This window comes from Bos indicus x Bos taurus, chromosome 1 (assembly GCF_003369695.1).
Source record: "Bos indicus x Bos taurus breed Angus x Brahman F1 hybrid chromosome 1, Bos_hybrid_MaternalHap_v2.0, whole genome shotgun sequence".
In the NCBI taxonomy this organism is placed as follows: domain Eukaryota; kingdom Metazoa; phylum Chordata; class Mammalia; order Artiodactyla; family Bovidae; genus Bos; species Bos indicus x Bos taurus.
The window spans coordinates 94,581,565-94,600,081 of record NC_040076.1 but is presented as its reverse complement, the minus strand read 5'-3'; the positions used below and the strand labels follow the sequence as shown (position 1 = coordinate 94,600,081).

The 18,517-nt window shown below is 38.2% G+C and overlaps 1 protein-coding gene across 2 annotated transcripts in view; it reads left to right on the top strand.

Moving 5' to 3' along the window:
- Positions 1 to 15,289, top strand: part of FNDC3B (fibronectin type III domain containing 3B) — a 358,778-nt gene extending 343,489 nt beyond the window's left edge. Inside the window, exons 25-26 of one of the 2 annotated variants that reach the window (XM_027541011.1) lie at positions 1,146 to 1,273; positions 11,791 to 15,289. In XM_027541011.1, the coding sequence (XP_027396812.1) occupies positions 1,146 to 1,273; positions 11,791 to 12,102 (440 nt within the window). In that variant the 3' untranslated portion in view covers positions 12,103 to 15,289. The remainder of the gene's footprint in view (positions 1 to 1,145; positions 1,274 to 11,790) is intronic. The other variant, XM_027541003.1, reaches the window with a different exon arrangement.
- Positions 15,290 to 18,517: the final 3,228 nt, after the last annotated feature.

The following is an 18,517-nucleotide window of genomic DNA, read 5'->3' as shown; positions in this document are numbered from 1 at the left end:
TGTGGTTCATAGATTTGTTGTTGTAACAGGGAGGTTTGCCACATTTTATCAGTTAGCTAAATAAGTGCAGGGGTCTTTCCAACACTATCTTTGCCTCTGGAAGTGATTGTTGAGGTAGTTTGATCTTTTGGAAAATACACCTAATTAAGAGTCCTTGTAGGTCTTGGTGCTTTATCTTCAGGTGGACAGTGTCCACGCTGCCACGCTGTCACGACGTCTTCCTCTCACTTTTAGATTCAGGAGGTTGGCATAGCTGGAGGACTGTGTGGTTGGCTGAGATTCTTTATTTAGTTTTTCCATAAATTACAGCCAACTCATACAAACTTTTTTTTAAAGACAGCTTTTATTTTTCTGAAATAGTATTGTACAGAATTGAAAGTAGAAACAGCTGCCTCTAAAGAATTCATGTAATTTGAAATTTAAAATAAGGGCATTCAGTGAGAGGAGTTACACATACTAGTTACAAAATGGAAACATATCAGATATTAAATATAAGAAAATATTAAAATTTTATAGCCTGTAAGTGCTTTGCTGCAAACTAATATAATTTCACTTTAAACCGGAATGATGAGTCCAGTAGGTAGAAAATTAAAATAAACAAATGTAAGATAACTTTTACAGGCTTACCTCAAATGCCACCTGCTCCTCAAACCTTTCTTAGACCCTCACATGAATGTGACCTCCCTCCCCTGGAACTCCCCAATGTTTTCTTTGTATCTCTCATTCTCATCTGGCCTACATTATGTCTGCTTATCTTTGTTTCATACCTTTCTCTCTGCTTCCCTTAACTACATCTTAATTTCCTTGAAAGTAGTGTCTAGTTTTGCAAAATACCTAACACAGGACTTAATCATAGAAGGTTCTCATTAGCCTTAAGAAAAAAAAAAAAACACGAGAATGCAAGCCAGGTCAAGCAGTTATTAATAGGACAGTGAGCAAAGGACTCTTGGCCAGTGGCTTGAATGCCTTCTCTTGGTAAAGGGTGCCCTGATAGATTTCTAGGGGGCTAGACATATAAACTCCCCTCGCAGGGCAGGCACAAGCACACTCCCCCTCTCTCAGGTCCTCACTAATATTACTGAAATACTGACCGTTTATATGATACTTTGAATTTTTGACCGTGGATGTGTGGATTTGTATTTCAGCACCTCGAGTAACACAGTTAGAAGGAAATGCGTGTGAAATTTTATGGGAGACGGTACCACCCATGAAAGGCGACCCTGTCAACTACATCCTGCAGGTGTTGGTTGGAAGAGAATCTGAGTACAAACAGGTGAGCACCAGCATGTGGCACATGTGTGGCCTGTCGGTCTGGTTGGCTCCTGGCCTCTGCCTGTTGCTGTGAGGATTCAGTGGCAAGTGAACTACATTTTTCTTAAAATTGATCGTGGAAACTGATTCACACGCACCCATTACCTGACTCTCTAGGATATAATAGCTCTAGCTTATGTTCTTACATTTTCAGTTTCTTAAGCATGATCTCATGGGTTTTAAGTTCTATATTTGTATTTGATATTGCCTGTGATATTCACAAGTATCAAACTATGTATTTATTGAAAACTGTGTCAGTGATTTTACGCTAGAGGGAAAAAGTGTCAACCTAATTACTGAAGGCCCTGTTCTATCTGCCTTTTTTACGGAAGTTATAATTGAAGGATGAGGAAGGAAGAAGATGACGTATCAGCCCTCAAGGCTGTGATTCAGAAGCTTTGGGTCACTGTTTGTTGCCCTTTAATGTGCATAGGATCATATGAGAATCTGTTCATGTGGATTCTGATTCAGTCAGTCTGGGGTCATGGGTCAAGCCCCCAGGTGACACTCATGTTGCTAGTGCATGAACCATGTTTTGAGTAGCAAGCCTATACATATCACGTGATAAAGGATTTGGGTTTGTCATTCATTATACCCTTTTTGATCCTGATTATTCCAGAGCCACTCATTGTCTTGTCACTGGCTATGAAAGATTCAGCTACTCTATAGGTTTCCATAACATTCCCAGAAACTTAATAACTACGTGAAAGCAGAATATAACACTGTTGCTCTGTTAGGAAAGCTGAGACCCGCTCCTCACCAGCACTTGTAATAGAGGTGTGCATTTACATCAAACTCCAGTACTCTTGACTGGAAAATCCCATGGACGGAGGAGCCTGGTAGGCTGCAGTCCATGGGGTCGCTAAGGGTTGGACATGACTGAGCGACTTCACTTTCACTTTCATGCATTGGAGAAGGAAATGGCAACCCACTCCAGTGTTCTTGCCTGGAGAATCCCAGGGATGGTGGAGCCTGGTGGGCTGCCTTCTATGGGGTCGCACAGAGTCGGACACGACTGAAGTGACTTAGCAGCAAGAAGTTGAAGATAAATTCCACCTGCCTTCTGAATCTTTATCATAATTTGCAAAAACTTCTTTATTCAGATAAAGAATAAAGGCTCCAGATACACAAAACAAGTAGAAAAAATGATTCAGAGCTTGTGTTAGTTCGCTGGTTAATATCCCTCGTATAATAATAATGTGTAGAAAGAAAGAAAATTTTAGTAAATTTCATAATCCTTTGTTACTATGAAGTGTCAGATTAAAAAGTGAATTGCTTTAAACACATCTTGCAAAAACTTGTTTTAAATATGACAGCCACCAGTATTGTTTAACATCAGTGGATGGTTTTACCAGTTTCCATCCTTCCTCTTAAATAAGAGCAAACGCACTCTTGTTTCCTTTCACCTTAGAATCTCATTTTATACAGTATATTTCACAGTAAATAATTTTTAATTTATTATAATTGGAGACTAGTTTACAATACTGTGGTGGTTTTTGCCATACATTGATGTGAATCAGCCACGGGTATACGTGTGTCCCCCAGTCCCAAACCCCCACCCACCTCCCTCCCTATTTCATTCCCCTGGGTTGTCCCAGTACACCGATCTATTTCACATATGGTAATATACATGTTTCAGTGCTGTTCTCTCAAATCATCCCTCCCTCGCCTCCTCCCAGAGTCCAAAAGTCTGTTCTTTATATCTGTATCTCTCTTATGGTCTTGCATATAGGGTCGTCGTTACCATCTTTCTAAATTCTCTATATGTGCATTAATATACTGTATTGGTGTTTTTCTTTCTGGCTTACTTCACTCTGTATAATAGGCTCCAGTTTCATCCACCTCGTTAGAACTGACTCAAATGTGTTCTTTTTAATAGCTGAGTAATATTCCATTGTGTATATGTACCATGGCTTTCTTATCCATTTGTCTGCTGATGGACATCTAGGTTGCTTCCATGTCTTAGCTGTTGTAAACAGTGCTGTGATGAACATTGGGGTACATGTGTCTCTTTCAATTCTGGTTTCCTCAGTGTGTATGCCCAGCAGTGGGATTGCTGGGTTGTATGGCAGTTCTATTTCCAGTTTTTTAAGGAATCTCCACACTGTTCTCCATAGTGGCTGTACTAGTTTGCATTCCCACCAACAGTGTAAGAGAGTTCCCTTTTCTCCACGCCCTCTCCAGCATTTATTGCTTGTAGACTTTTGGATCGCAGCCATTCTGACCGGCATGAGATGGTACCTCATTGTGGTTTTGATTTGCATTTCTCTGATAATGAGTGATGTTGAGCATCTTTTCATGTGTTTGTTAGCCATCTGTATGTCGTCTTTGGAGAAATGTCTGCTTTAGCTCTTTGGCCCATTTTTTGATTGGGTTGTTTATTTTTCTGGTATTGAGCTGCATGAGCTGCTTGTATATTTTTGAGATTAATTCTTTGTCAGTTGTTTCATTTGCTAATATTTTCTCCCATTCTGAAGGCTGTGTTTTCACCTTATAGTTTCCTTCATTGTGCAAAAGCTTTTAAGTTTAATTAGTTCCCGTCTGTTTATTTTTGCTTTTATTTCCATTACTCTGGGAGGTGGGTCACAGAGGATCTTGCTGTGATTTATGTCAGAGAGTGTTCTGCCTATATTTTCCTCTAGGAGTTTTATATTTTCTGGTCTTACATTTAAATCTTTAATCCATTTTGAGTTTGGTTTTGTGTATGGTGTTAGAAAGTGTTCTAGTTTCATTCTCTTACAGGTGGTTGGCCATTTTCCCCAGCACCACTTGTTAAAGAGATTGTCTTTTCTCCATTGTATATTCTTGCTTTCTTTGTCAAAGATAAGGTGTCCATAGGTGCGTGGATTTATCTCTGGGCTTTCTATTTTGTTCCATTGATCTATATTTCTGTCTTTGTGCCAGTACCATACTGTGTGGATGACTGTAGCTTTGTAGTAGAGTCTGAAGTCAGGCAGGTTGATTCCTCCAGTTCCATTCTTCTTTCTCAAGATTGCTTTGGCTATTCGAGGTTTTTTGTGTTTCCATATAATTGTGAAATTATTTGTTCCAATTCTTCACAGTAAATAATTTTACATGTGTTACTCTTTCAACTTACCTCAAAGATATGATTGATTTCAGAGTTTCAGCTCACATGGAGAATGGAGGATTTTTTCTCCCACTAGGTTTAGTCATCTTTAACACCAATAGAATCGTCCTATCCCGTAGCATTGTAAAAAAGGGTTAAAGGATGAAATGTTACAAATTTTACAACATATCATTTAACACTTAACAATATTCACTTCCCAGCAGTACATGCATCACTGTATTTTATAACCTTTTCTCCAGCTACCACGCTTTTCCGCTTGTTCTTGGGTAAATGTTCTGCTTCTCAAAGCACACTGATTGCTGTTTTTCATTGAAAAAGCATTATTTATTCAATATCTATACATCAGGCATGGCCAGAGTATAGGTTTATTCAAATTAGATTTCATTGGTAGATGTGCTGCTTTGAATCTTGCTGTTTAATGCTAAAATATTTTAACCCATGAACATACAAATACTAATATACAATTACATATATGCTTCACAATATATTTCTTATAAATAAACAGCTATAAATAGTGTTTCTTGGTGAAAACACAGTTAAACCAGGGCAGGCTCAGTGGATAGGAATTAGCAATCTTCTTGTAACCATGTGTTTCCTGCATTTACCAAGAAATGATTAGGCAGGTAGTGGTACATGAAAAGTCACAGTTGAGTCAGGGACAATTTGTACTGAGTTTTTTGCTTCTCCCTATTCAGTAAGCATTAACTTAAGCATGATGTTTTGAGCCCTACATTCACTTGTTCTGGACACGAGATAGGGAATGAAGCCTGTTTATAGTCCAGAGATAACAGGCTTTGAATTCATAGAGGCAAAGGAAAAGAAAATGAGAGGTCATCAGTGTAGAGCATACACCACGGCAGAGCTGTGGGCTTATAGGAAGCACTGTGTATACTTCAGTTACAGCACTAATCACACAGGATTCACTAATGTGTGGGCTTGTGTTATTCATTTTTATCTTCCCAGGACTGGAACATAGCTAGGCACTCTGTAAATGTTTTTTGCATGCATGAAAGAGGCCTGTTTCAAAGGAACAGGGTGATTTATACTTGCAGTGGGGATGAGAATTAAACTTGACCATAGGGGGGATTTAGAAGTGATATTTGTAACTTAGGTGAAAAAAATCACCCATCATAGGACAGTACGCTTCTGTTCCCCAAGCTCATTTTTTACAGGCAACATATGGCAAGGGCCAAGGCTTTTGCTGATATTTTGCCGGAAACATTGAGTTAAACTCTGTAATTAGCTTTCTTTTGTTTAGCTATCATGATGTAGGGTGAGCAGCTGGTTCTAATTATGAAACAGTCTATTAACTTCAAGTATTAAGTCCTCACCTAAAGTTTTACTCTGCATTAGTATGCATGCATATATTGATTTGGCTTTTCTGCCATTTAAAAAGTCTTTCAAGCATAAGCTTTTCTCAAGAAGCTTGAAAGTTCTTTCCAGACATTAATTGTAAAGCATTCAAGAAAAGAATGAAAATTGTGTGTATGTGCAGGTGACTTTTTTCACCTCACAAGACAGAACATAAGCAGTTTTATAATCAAGAAAGTGAAATGATATACATTTGTGTTCAGACGCAATGATTTTTATATAAAGTGTGTAAATATAAACACTGAAGGTAAGAAAAGGGTAACAAACTATAAGAAAGTATTACCTATTGGGAGCCAAAATTTTATTATTAGTACTGTTGCTGCTCAGATTTATTGCATTAAGAAAACCTTTGAAGCATCTGAAAATTCATAGAGCTCCACCTTTAACTTGATGGCATCTCTGAATTTGTTTTGTATCATTTTTAAAATATAGTATTGGGACATGTATTGATTCTTTGTGGTATCACACAAGGTACTGTGAAGAAAGATCTTCTCTTGACCTTGATGGAATGATTTTAAAGACTTGGAACCTGCATATTTTTTAATGGTTTGCAATTTAATTCCCTAACAGAAATTAAACATGCTATGACTGTCTATTTTCATAAAGGTTCAAATCCAAAGCAAAGTAAGAATAGATCAAGATGGGAATATTTAAAAGCTATTATTTGTCTTACTGACTCTCAACACTTTGTAGGTTTATAGGTCCCTTTAAGTATCTGATGAAGGATATGACCCCCCCCCCCACCTTCTACCAGAAAAATATTCATGCATACATCCATTTTAAATTGCATATAAAACAAATGTATACTCAGTTTCCTGGAATTCTGGTATAGGACCCCTGATTCATTGAGAAACTCAGGTGCTCTGTACAGTGAGGGCTGCCTGGCATATAACAGAATGGCAGAATCTGTGCTCTCAGAGCTTCCAGTCCCATTGGGGTGGAAACAGCATGCCCCCAAGACGCAGTTCGGTAATAGTGCCCTTCGCGTCCTCTTTGGCTCAGGAGCAACAGTTCCTGCCCAGCACTGCACCCTCCACAGAGGAATCCTGCAGGTTAGTAAATGCCCACTTCAGCAAGGGGCCCAGGAAGGTCACGTCTGCCTTTTGTAGTCATGTGGTATTGGAGGACTTATTCACCTCTCTGAGCCTTGCTGTCTTGTCAAAGTGGAGATGCTAATTCTCCTTTTCAGGGTTACTGTGGACATCAGCTCTGTTCAGTCTTGAGAGGGTGCTGTGCAGATGGTGATGCTGGGCAGTTATATCTCCTTTTCTTGGGAGAATTAGTAAAAGAGATTTCAAGGATTTCAACTACACAGCATGTTACTCTGAATTGAGGGTCACAGATTCTTTGTTTTGATTATCTGGGTATTACTTTAAATCCTCTCACTTGGAGTAAACATGTCAAAATTACTTAAATATAGATTGCACACCAAATCAAGGACAGAAATATCTTTGTAAAAATAATATTGCATGTATACTTACTGTGATATTATGATTGGTTACTTCAATAAAGATAATCTTAGATGGAGCTATGCCTTTTAAATTGGGTTGAGGCAGGAGGAAGAGCCCATAATGGTGCCCCTGTCAAAATGAATGAAAACAAAGGGAGAAGAGGCACAGCCTGCTGCAGAGAGAGGCACAGTCCCATGAAAAGTCCCCTGAACTGTGCCGCAGGCCTGATGACCTACTGACTGTGTGATCCTATGGCTGTGATTATTCTCACAAAAACAACTCAGTTGTCTCAAACCTGTGGAACCAGAGTCCTCAGGAAATGGAGTATTGGGATTGTTTCATTTTGTAGTGTTGTTGACTACTATCAGTGCAATGAAAACAGCTCAATCGTTAATGATTCCATTGTCTAATCATGGCTGTACCTATACCATACCCTGTGCTTTGTGTGGGGGTTCTAATACTTAATGTTCACATGTACTTATTGCTGGTAATTTTCCTCTTTTCAAACTGTGTGGTATAAGCATATCTACTCTTAAGTATTTAAGGGTTCTAATTAGAGAACATTCGATGAGCATCTTTCTCTGTTATAGCCATGTACTATTTGCTGTGGAAATAGAACACAGTCCCACACTCAATCTATTTATCACATATATATATAAAGATAATAAAAACATTGTGTTGACAATGCTTTTGAAAGGGGTGAGGTCTTCCAGTTAAAACAAGAGCTAAAAGAAAAACATTTACAAATTAAAGCTCAACTTTTGATTGGACTTGTCATTAAAGAAGTTCCCTTCAATTAGATATTCATTTTTCCTTCACTAAGCTTTTTGCCTAAGGGTATGAGAAAAGTAGCATTCCTTTACTTTCAAAACAGGTTTTCAGGGATCTTTAGGGAGAGAAGAGATATAAATCAAAAAAATGTATGTAAAGTCTCTATTCAAGATTCCATGAATTGGGTTTCTGGAAAATTAAATATACTTCTGAGCCAACTTTCATAGAAGGAGCTAGCCATGCAAATTCTGGAAACCATAGAAATAATTTAACACTAGATATAAATGAAACTATATCAACTTTCCAAAAATCTCTCACACATCTGTGGGGAAATAGGTTACTAAGTGGTTTTCAGCCATGAGGTCGTCAGTGTGGCATAAATTAAGAGGACACATCACAGAAATGCTGCCCATGTCTTTCCTTGGCATAGTCTGGATTGGGGGCCTGCTTTCCATACTCATAAAGGAAAGGCAGTGGGACCCAGGGTGGGGTGATCTGGAAGTGTTTCACAGAAGCACCAGAGAAGTTATCAGATTCCCTGGGAAGACAAAGTCAGAAGGCCAAGAGAAGTACACTTGGTATCACACCATAGTCACTAGATGAGGACTAACATGGAGGGTGGGTTCAACCCAAGGACATGGAACCAGTGGAGCTGCAGCAGTTCCGGTGATGAGCAGGGGTGAGTTAGATGTGAGATCTCCTCTGGGGTCTACCACTAACTACCCTTATTTGCCTGAGACCTCAAGAAATTAACAGCTCTCTGATCCTTAGCTTTCTCATCTCTAAAATGGGACTACTACTCAGCTGCCAGAGTAATCAGAAGGATTAAATTTGATAAAGAGGACTTACCTCCAGCATAGTCCTTTCACAAAGCATTTGACACAGTTTCTTATTTAATAATCCCTTGTTGGGTTTAAGTTAGGTACTGTTACTGTCACATGCTAAAGATGAGAAAAGTAAGGCTCAAAGCTATTATTTGCCTGAGGTCACAAACCTAGAAAGTGCCAGAGCAAGGACTTAGACCTGGAATCCTGATGCCAGTTCCCTGGGGTTACACAAAAGAGCTCCAGTAGCTACCATATTTCACCCTTTGATAAGTGTGAACATTTCAAGAGGTGAGACCTCCAAAAGGATCGATGAAAGAAATGTATTGAGAAACCTTATAGCTAAAGCTTAGATGGCATCTTTTCTTCAACTCCATCAACATCCTAACTACTGCCACCATAGAGTTAGAATAGATTGTTTACCTGGGCTATTGCAGATAGGCAACCAAAGCTCAGATAGGGGAAGGGACTGGTAGTATGGTGGTCCCTGTTGTTTTGAAGAAAAGACTTGTTTCGAAAAATACTGATTTGAGCATCTAAATTTGGGAAATTAAGTAAAGAACATTCACAATGAAAAGGTCTCTGTAAAGAAAAAAGGGGCACCATTGTTTTCCTGAGACCACGCACATGATGTTGGGAAATAATCCACAGACAGTATCATCATGGTGTAGTCTGAATGCCTGAATAGCTGGCTGTGTCTGGGTTGGGGCAGTCACCATGACGACAAGTTCATCTTAAAATAGCCATTTAACTAACTTATCATTGGAACAGTGAGCTATGAGAAAGGAGTGATCTCTCAGGATCACTGGGGTTTTCTTACAGCTCTTTTGTTCTTGGCTGCTCCAGCCCTGTTCAGTCTAACCACAGCTGCTAAGACACATGCCACAATCTTCACAGAGAAACAGAGTAACTCACCTGGAGGAACATGCTTCAAATCTTATAAAAGGGAATAGCAAAAGATGGGTGAATCTGGGAAATATGAGAAACACAATTGATTTTCCGGGGCTTACTCACTAAACAAAAGTACAATAAGACTCTTATGGCTACTTCTAAAGTTTGAAAAGGAGGGAGGAAAAAATTTTCAAAAGGCTGAATATCAGGTGAACATTGGATGTTCTGATGCCTTTTCTAAACTACAATCTTCTAGCTCTTTCAGTTTGCACAACACTGAATGAGTGGCCAGTGCACTTGTGTTCTCTAATACGATGTCCTGCTTCTTATGGAAGTTTATGTGCTGGTCTTTAGCAACTGAATGTTTGTAGATTCCCACTGACTCTGGCAAGTGTTTCAGACAGAGTTGAGATTGTTGGAAATACTCTCTATTTTCTCGGGAATTTATGTTAATGGGCAAAATTCACAGTTTTACTAAGGTGGCCTATCACTAAAAATGCCCCTATCACTTTTGATCACTGTATGTTAAAAATATATTTGAAGTATTTTAAAATTCTAAACAGTAGTAGTAGTAATAATAATAGCTAACTTTTGCTGTGCAGTTACTTACATACCACCCATGTTTTAAGCACTTTATGAAGCTAACTCAGCGCTACTCAGCTAGAAAGTGTTTGGTTAATTTTACTTTGCTATTTAATTAACCAAATCTCTTTACTGATTTGAGTTTCAGCTAGTTTTTTCCTATCTCTAACATAAGACATGGATTTTTATGTAATTTTAAGGTGATTATCATTTCCTCTAAGTGTTTTGAGTATCAATACCACTTTGATAGAAGAACAAAGTAGAAGAAAAATGGAAAAGGACAGGTTGGTCAAACAGGAAACACTTAAGACAAACCATTGCAGTAAATATTAATTTGTGATAAATAGGACTGCATCAAAAAAATTCTTTAAAAATGATTAGGTAAGCCACAAAACTGGGAGAAAATATTCATAACACATATCTGACAAAGAACTTACATCCAGATTATATTAAAGAACCACTGCAAATTAAAATAGGCAAAACAGTTGAAGACACAGTTCACAAAAGAAGTTATATGAATGACCAAATAAGCACATGAAGAGGTGGGAAACACCTTTAAGCATCAGGGAAATGCAACTGAGGTACCAGTCTCACCCATTAGAATGACTAAAATACAAACGACTGACAATAACAAATGTTGGTGAGGGTGTGAAGCAACTGGAACTCTCATGCTTAGCTGGCAGGAGTGCAAAGGGATGTGCTTGTTAAAACTTTCCCATGCAGTTAGATATGGAGTTACACTCAGCACTTGGTCCAAGATTTGTACAAAAATGTTCATAGTACTCTTACTGTATAAAAACTCCAAACTGGAAATAATGCAAATATTTGTCAAAGAGCAAATGGACACATCAGTGTACAGGCATGTGATAAAATACTTATTCTTCAGTAAAAGGAACAGCTACTGAATTGAGAATGCAGATGAATCTCCTAGGCACAGGAAAGTGCACAGGATTTGATTGTATTTGTATGAACCTCTAGAGCAGACAAAACAAAGTACAGAATGAAAAGTCAAAATAGTGTTTACCTCTTAGGGCTGACGTGAGCTATCTAATGGAGTAGGGTTTCATGGTGTAGCCACTAGTGAATGTCAACTGAGACTTTACACTTTATTTCTGTAATTTGTTTTTGTTTACATTTTTAAAAATTCTGTGCACCAAGATCAGAGAGCCCTTATAAGAATTAAGTCATCTGCTGATTTATAGCCTAAATTATTAAAATTCAGCTAGATGCATCACCATTACTTGTATCAGCTGCAGTACTGATGAGTGCCTTACCTCCCGTCAATATCAGAGTCACTGAATTTATATTTTATTTGGAGTAGGTCAGAATAGTTTATGGATGAAATACAGACTTGGACAAATGCCATTCCATGTACTCTTTGTTGTTATGGAGTTCATTTAAACCAAACCAGTTCTATAAGGACCCAATGTTATATGATTATTACTTCAGAGACCACAGTGTTGTTATAAATTAATTGACCAGGACTTTTCTTTTCTTGAAGGTGTACAAGGGAGAAGAAGCCACATTCCAAATCTCAGGCCTCCAGACCAACACAGACTATCGGTTCCGCGTGTGTGCATGTCGTCGCTGTTTAGACACCTCTCAGGAGCTAAGCGGAGCTTTCAGTCCCTCTGCGGCTTTTGTACTACAACGAAGTGAGGTCATGCTTACAGGGGACATGGGGAGCTTAGATGATCCCAAAATGAAGAGCATGATGCCTACTGATGAACAGTTTGCAGCCCTCATTGTGGTTGGCTTTGCAACTTTATCCATTTTATTTGCCTTTATATTACAGTACTTCTTAATGAAGTAAACAAACCCAACAAAACTAGAGGTATGAATTTAATTAATGCTACACATTTTAATATACACATTTATTCAGATACTCCCTTTTTTAAGCCCTTTTGTTCTTTGATTTATATACTTATTTTACAGATTTAGCTAGGAAAAAAATATCAGTGTTTTGGTGCACCTTTTTGAAATGCAAAACTAGGAAGAGGTTAAACTGGATTAAAAAAAAAAAAAAAGCAAACCAGATACCAAAAGCTAGCTTATGTTTTCTTTTAAAATTTTCAGATTTGCCTTTATTCTGTCTTCACTGATGTCTTTTGCAAGCCTTTGATTTTTTTTTCCCATGTTACAGTTTAGTAATTTATATTCACCGTTCACTTCTTATGTCTTGATCATCTGTATCTGTGACCGTGAATCACAGCGTGTGTACTTACAGGGCTAGGATTTTGGCATTGTCAGAGTATTACCACACAAAAACCACCACGTAACGGAAGATATGTTCACTCAGATAAGGCTGCCCTAAACAACCATGTTGTCACTCAGTTATTTAACTGTTTAGCTCATCAAAATCAAAATGTGTACTTTAATCTAAAATGTTTTAATAATCTGTATTTCTTATGATTTTAACACTATGAGCTGCCTGTCTAAGAAATCAAGTAACCAAAATGCACCTATAAATTATGGAGCATTGTAGATTTTACCACGTCAATTCATAGCAGTAACTTTTCGAGGGCATTGTGCAATAGTTAGTTGTTTCCTTGTTCAGCTATTTTAAAAGCTGCTTTAACTTGTTTGTCTTTGTATATAACTACTTCTAATCTAATCACTAGAGTTATTATATTCTGTTATGTTTGACCAGAATTATATGACGAGAACTGGTGACAGTTTAGTGCCTCTGCCCATTGTCCATGATTTACACTAATTGTGAGCAGTCTCCTTATATGTCAGCTCATTATTTTTGAAAGATTTGCCTTTAGGCTGTTCTTTGAGGTATCAATGAAGTGATTGAATTTCAGTTCCTTAATTCAGTGCACATAATACTAATCTAACAGCAAATGAAAATTAAAACCCAATAAATTTGTAGTTCCTATTTTGGGGGTTGACCTGGCTATGTGTGGAGAGGGAATGGTATTTGCTGGTAATAAGCACAGGGTGTTTGGGGGTCAAGGAGCCTAGATTCTCTCCCTGGATCTGTCACTAACTTGCTGCGTGACCTGAACACGTCACTTTACCTCTCTGTGCCTCAGTTTTCCCATGCATTAAAAATAAAAAATAAAATGGGGATTCTAATGTTTGTAAGTGCTTTGAGATCCTTGATCAACAGGTGCTATTGGAGTGCAAAGTGTTACTCTTGCATGTTTATTTTCATTCATGAGATTGTCAATTTTAACCCAAAGTCATTGGATTATGTATATGAAGTCCATAATGTTTGCGTACCTCAGGGACATTTAAGAGTTGGAGGTGCAAATATATTCCAAAAGGGTGCAACAGACACAGTGTATCCCCCTGCTTCTGTTTTTGTATATTTTTGCTACTTGGTTTTTCTTGATCATAGCTATTTTGTGCTTGGTCTATGTTGTCTTAAAATGCAGTATCCTGTACTAGCTTATAATATTCCCATACCAAAGTCATGGGGAAACCAACATTATTTTGTTTTTGGTTTATTTATACTATATTCTGCATACAGTACTTTAAATGCCAATTACAGTGCAATCTTTATTTATTGTAAAATTTTTTAAATGTACTTATGTACTAATTTTCCCTTGTAGCATGTTATTTTTTTGTGTTTTATACTTTTGTAATTTTAGGTCAGTCTTGTTCCTTGGCAACATCTGTAGTATTATCATTCTTCTGACATTTTCTTGTGTTTTTAAAGATAAAGAGCATCTAGTGCATTAAATGCCAAAAAAAAAAAATCCATTATCAGTGATTGAAACGTTTACATGTACCCAAGAAAAACGTAATCATCTCTTTAAAGAAAGTGCTAAGATCAATGAATTATTCTGTGTGCCTACATTGTGATGTAGTAAGTACTAGAAAGTTCTGTATTTTGTTATTGACTAGAATAACTAGTTTAATTAGCCTTGCAAACTGATGGCATCAAGGTAAATATATTTTTGCCAAAGTTTCTGGCCTTCCAAAACTCACTCCACTATTAAATGTGCATCACGACCCACTATAACAACTGCATCTGCATTTTCTGAAACAATCTCATGCCTTTGGGGAGAAGGCTTTTTTTTTTTTAAATAATGAAGAGTCAACTGAGTACAAGAACCTTGTCTGCAGGAGAAAAATAAAATCCCTTTTTGGAAACACTTCAGAACTGCTGCTATAAAGAAATTCTCAGAATTGGTTGGAATTTTTTTTTATGAAATAGTACTTTAAGCCAAAATTGCTATGACTATTTGATCTTTGAGATTTTCATACTGTCTAACCCCCAGAAAGCTGAAGTGTGTGAAACACTAGCTGACGGCACTTTATTTTATTGCTCTCCATTGTTGACTGTTCATTATAATTCCTCAGTCAAAAAGTTATCACACTATCCGGCACTATTTTATATTACAAATATTATGTATATGTGATATTGATATAGAACTATATATTGCCATTACACATGACCAATAAAATAAAGTGTTATGTTAACCTTCTCTCTTTGCCCTTTTGCAATATGTAGGAACGAGTGAGTGGCTTTCTGATGCTCTATATGTCAAACATCCTCTCTGGCACAAGAAATTCCAGTCATGTGAAGCAAAATTCCCTTTGTCCTCAAAGAAATTGTTTAAAAGGAAAACTTTTTTAAAAGGTTTTTTTGCATATTATCTGCCTTGTTCTTATCAACTTGAAATGTTGGCATTTTCTAACCATGTTTTGTTGGCTACAGTAATTCAGTATTCCTGTCAAATTTGAAAAGTGCCCTAATTGAATGTGTTTGAATGTTATCCTTGCACAATTCTTTAAATTGAAAGACAAAATGTTTTACCTCACTGTTGGACATACATTCCAAGCTTTTCAACTTTAGGAGAAAAAAAAAAATAATCATGTTTTCCTGTATTGTAAATTTTAGACTATTTCATATACATTGTATTAAAACTGCCATATCAATTTTAATGTATAGATTTTGCAAATACTATGCTATATGTAATACCTAACTGTATCTGTAGTGTATATGTAATATATTTATGCCCAATAAATGTTTTAATTCTTTCTGACTTAAGTAGGGTTCTTCTGCCATGAATAGGATTGCTTTTGTTGTTGTTGTTACTTTTTAAATACTTAAGCCACACCCCAGAAGTTGTAAATTCAGATGCCTTTAGAGGCCAGGCAGGTGGCGTAGTGCAGGGAGCTTGCTTTGCCATCTAAAGGGGTGGCTGCCACCCTGCTCCTGGTTGGGGTCCTGCAGGTCGGCCACCCACAAACATGTAGGCTATTTTTTTCAAAAGAGGCTGCAAGTCCAGATCTCCCTAAATGGGCCAACTAACATGCGATTGCGGACAAGGCCCACGGGCAGCCAGTTCTTTTTCAGAGTGTGTGTAGATAAAGTACGCTTATTCTAACGTGTCATCCATCTGCCAAACTCAGGAGCCCAGGTCTGCCTCTTCACTTAGCACCTGGGATGCTCCTGCTCTGTGACAGACTCGCACAGTTCTGACCTCCCCCTTCCCTCCTCCAGGTCCCGTTCAGCAACAGCAGCAGCAATAAAGTATAGTGTTCCTACTATAGTCATGGTTGCATCATGATGTTTAGATTGTTTTGCTAGGAATCCCTACTATCTTTTTTCCCCCTGAGGGAAAAATGATTGGGGAAACTTTATAACTCAAAGCTCTCTTTCTCAAAGAATGCTGATAATCATTCTTTTGGGTAAAAATGCCAAGTTGAACACATCAAGTTTTGCATGCTCCTTACACTTCACTCCTGAAAATATACTAAAGGGTTTTTTTTAAGTCATAACTGCTGTCAACACTGAAGAGTGGGAAAGAATTGTTAACACGAGAATTTTGAAAACCCGACCAAAGAAAGCTGAATTCTCATTTACCAGGGAAGAGAATGAACGCCAACTCAATTTACGTGCCGAATTCACTGAAGGTTCAAAACCTGATAGACATATTTCCCTTTAAGGTAATGGTAAAGAGGGATGGGAGCCTAAAATAGTATTGGTAAAAAGCTGTTAAAAATGCCATTATAAAAAATAATGTCTTTTTCCAGCAAAACAGCTGCTCCTCCATTCTTGCAGAAACCAAGTTTATCCCCAAGAGAATGTAAAATAAGCCCTGGACTTGGAGAATGTTATTCTTACCTGAAGATGAAGTGGTTCAGTACCACCCTTCAGTGGTACTTCTCAGCCTTGGCTACACAGTAATACCACCTGGGCAGCTTTTCAAAATCCCTATGTCAGACCCTACACCAATAAAATGAGTATTTTGGAATATCCTACACCAATAAAATGAGTATTTCTGGAATATCAATGTTTTTTAAATCTCCCCAGGTGATTGCATTGTACATCCAAGATCAAGAACCACTATCGTAAGGTGAAACTCTCAGGCAGCAATCTTCTCAGCTTGTTAGTCCTCTGGCTTAACCAAAGGTAACCTGACATCTGATAAAAGCTGCTAACATGAAAAGTCCAAAGCTAACAACTTGGAAGAATCTGAGGCTAAGGGAGAGGAAGCTTCAGAAAACTGTCATCGCCCCAAAGAGATGAGAAAAGACAAGTCATCTTTACACTAAAGGTAGGATGCTGTGAAAGAAGAACATGTGAGGAACATGGAAACATTCTGAGAAATTAGCAACTCAAGTAGAAGGATTGGAAACTGGAATTGAAAATAATCCCAAAACAAAGCAGAAGAGTGAAAAGATAAGTACATCAGGATCAAACCAGGATATATTCAACAGCCAAATAATAGGAACTCCAGAAAGAAGAGGAAATGTAGAGGAGGAAATTAAACACATGGGTTTCCACAGTGGAAGTACACAAGGGTGCTCAACACAATAGATAAAGCAGGGCCTCTGCCAAATCACACCGTCCTGAAATTTCTAAACAATAGGACCCAGAGAAGCTCCACAACACACAGAGAAACTGGTCGCACGGGAGGATAAGGAGTCAGGGTAGCTTTATACTTCTTAGTAGCAACACCAGAAGCAAGGAATCAGTGAAGCAAGTATGTCAAGATTTTGAAAGAAAAAGATTTCCCACCTGCTTACTCTCAGTCAAGGGTAGAGCATCATGAAGACATTTTTAGAAATTATAGCTCTCACACTTTTGCCTCCCAAGTACCCTTTCTTAGGAAGCTCCCAGGGAATATGCTCTCCTATGTTTGCTTAGTCACTCAGTCGTGTCCAACTCTGTGACCCCATGGACTGTAGTTCACCAGTCTCTTCTGTCCACGGGATTCCCCTGGCAAGAATCCTGGAATAGGTAGCCATGCCCTCCTTCAGGGGATCTTCCTAACCCAGGGATCCAACCCACATCTCCTATATTGCAGGCAGATTCTTTACCGTCTGAGCCACCAGGCATGCCATATGCTTCCTGTGTGATATGAGTGGATGCAGCAAGAAAGATGCATCTATGGGATTCCACCTTCAGTGCTGTTCACACCGGTCAGCAGTTGGCTCTCTGGCCCTTTGCCTCAGAAAGATTTATGCAACTCTCACTTTATCCCTTCCCTATCCACAGTCATGATGGGTGCATAAACACACACTTCTCTCAACAGAACTGCAAAATGATCCTTTTCAACACTTGACCTTGGACTAATTAAAACAATTAGGGAATTCCCTGGTGGCCCAGTGTTTAAGACTCTGTGCTTCCACTACAAGGGGCATAGGTTCAATCCCTGATAGGGGAAATAAAGATCCTGCATGCTGTATGGCATGGCAAAAAAAAAAAAAACAATTAAATCTGTACCAGCACTGGTACCCTCTGTTCAGGGTGGTATCTAAAAAAGAAGTTCCCACCTCCACCACTAGACTCTTAAGTGCCTCAAAAGCATGGGGGAGGGAATATGTACCCAGGACAATACTGTCAACTCTGCAGCACACAGTGCCTTCTCTGGCACAGAACAGAAGCTAAAAAAAGGTTTGTTGAATTCAGTTGACTAATTTGGTCAGAAAAGTTCACACAGTAGTGATAATGAGCCGTAAGATACTGCTCAAGTCATCTTCAGTCATGATGTGTTATTTTGTGTACAGTATTTTAGTTCCTTTTAAAATTGTAGTCAATAAAGTAAAATGTAGGAATTGCACACCAAACACTGAAATTCCAGAATCCACTGAGGTTTGAGACATCCAGCAACTCAAGTCTTATTCTGGAATGGTGGTTATCAACAGGGATTGACAGCAGCTGTCCTTGTAGGCTGGCATCTGCTCTGCACTTGACCACCTTTCCCCCTAAATCCCCAGCATGGATATGGACGATGACACCTCCTCTGATAAAAGAAAAATGC